Raw genomic sequence first — 1,424 nt, 5'->3', positions numbered from 1 at the left:
CGGGCAGCAGCCAGAGACACGGTGACACCGCCTGTCCCCCCCCTCCCCAAACCCGGCACAGGCAGTGGTCCCCGTCGCCTCCATCTCGGCCCTCAAGAAGACCAACACGGCGCTGCTGGTGCCCAACGCGCTCAGCATCCGCACGGCCGAGGGGGAGAAGGTGAGAGAGCAGGGACGGGGACAGTTCTTGGGGGGGCAGCTCAGGCCAGGGCTCTTTGGGATGTCCTGGTCCCCAGCTGGGGGGCTCAGGGCCGTGACCGAGGGCACAAAACCCTTGTCCTTCTCCCTGGCAGTTCCTCTTCGTGTCGCTGCGCCGGCGGGAGGCCACCTACCAGCTCCTCAAGTCGGTCTGCAAACACCTCAAGGTACCCACTGTGCTGGGGGGGGGGGACGACAGGCACCTGTGGGCTCACCCCGGAGCCCAGGGGGGGGCCCCCCCCCCCCCCCCGCCACCCCATTTCATCTCCCCTTGACCAGGACAAGAGCTGGAGCCCTCCGGACTCTCCAAACACCAAGGAAATCCTTCGGAAGTCCCTGGTAAGGTCGGGAAATGGTTGGCAGGAGGAGTTCCCTGTGTCCCTGACCGGGGCAGGGCGTGGAACTGGATGATCTTCAAGGTCCTTCCAACCCAAACCATTCCCCAATTCCATGATTTTGGGAGAGGGAGACGTGGCCCTGGGCCCCTGGGCTGGGATGTGGTGGCAGCGTTGCTGCCTGGTCCCTGGGAAGGCTTTTTGGGGGGAATACGTAGAATTGATGAGTCCTCATCCTGGGCTGGTGTTGACCCCAGGACCCTCAGGGGCTGGCACGAGTCCCATTGGGTCCCACTTGTGTCCCCGTGGCCGTGGGGCGGGTGCCTTGGGGGACGTGCACCGTTACTGGGGCTTGTCTTCTTTCAGACCTCGAGCCAGTCGGACCTGGAGCAGAGCACCCAGGGGACCGACGGCCTCCAGGAGCTGCCGGGTAAGTGGCCACCCCATGGCCTGCCCCTGTCCCTTGCACGCTCAGAGCCCCCCCCTCCTTGTGTGACCCCCGTGTCTCTGCCCGCCCTCGGCTCTGCGGAGGGTCCGAGAGGGGCTGCACAGCCCTCGGCCACCTCAACGTGTGTCCCGCAGCGCCAGGGAAGGCAGGATGGGCTCCTTGTGGCCCCGTGTGCCCCGCTGGGTCCACAGGACGCCCCGTCCCCTCCCTGGCGCTCACGGGATGTCACCCGGTGTCACGCAGATGGCCCGAGCCCAACCCCAAGGCCAGCGGAGGAGGATGAAGAGGCGGCGGTGGCGCTGATCAGCGGTGAGGGGGTGCCCTCGGCAAAGCCACGCAGCCCCCAGGGTGGGTCGGGGGGGGCTCGGGGAGGGGGATGCTGCTGGGGCTTGATCCCAGGGCTGGTCCTTTTGCCCCACCAACCGCAGGGGCCAAACTGGGGC

The 1,424-nt window shown here is 67.3% G+C and overlaps 1 protein-coding gene across 1 annotated transcript in view; it reads left to right on the top strand.

Annotated features, from left to right (window-relative positions):
• The window catches only part of LOC106892090, a gene marked incomplete at its 5' end in the record, with an annotated part of 12,764 nt that overhangs the window by 553 nt on the left and 10,787 nt on the right, over positions 1 to 1,424 (top strand). The window contains 5 exons of the mRNA XM_014949001.1: positions 62 to 160; positions 294 to 365; positions 478 to 537; positions 900 to 963; positions 1,225 to 1,329. Of these exons, the coding sequence (XP_014804487.1) occupies positions 62 to 160; positions 294 to 365; positions 478 to 537; positions 900 to 963; positions 1,225 to 1,329 (400 nt within the window). The remainder of the gene's footprint in view (positions 1 to 61; positions 161 to 293; positions 366 to 477; positions 538 to 899; positions 964 to 1,224; positions 1,330 to 1,424) is intronic.

This window comes from Calidris pugnax, unplaced genomic scaffold, assembly GCF_001431845.1.
Source record: "Calidris pugnax isolate Ruff unplaced genomic scaffold, ASM143184v1 scaffold170, whole genome shotgun sequence".
Taxonomy (NCBI): domain Eukaryota; kingdom Metazoa; phylum Chordata; class Aves; order Charadriiformes; family Scolopacidae; genus Calidris; species Calidris pugnax.
This window is presented reverse-complemented; position numbering and strand designations above follow the sequence as displayed.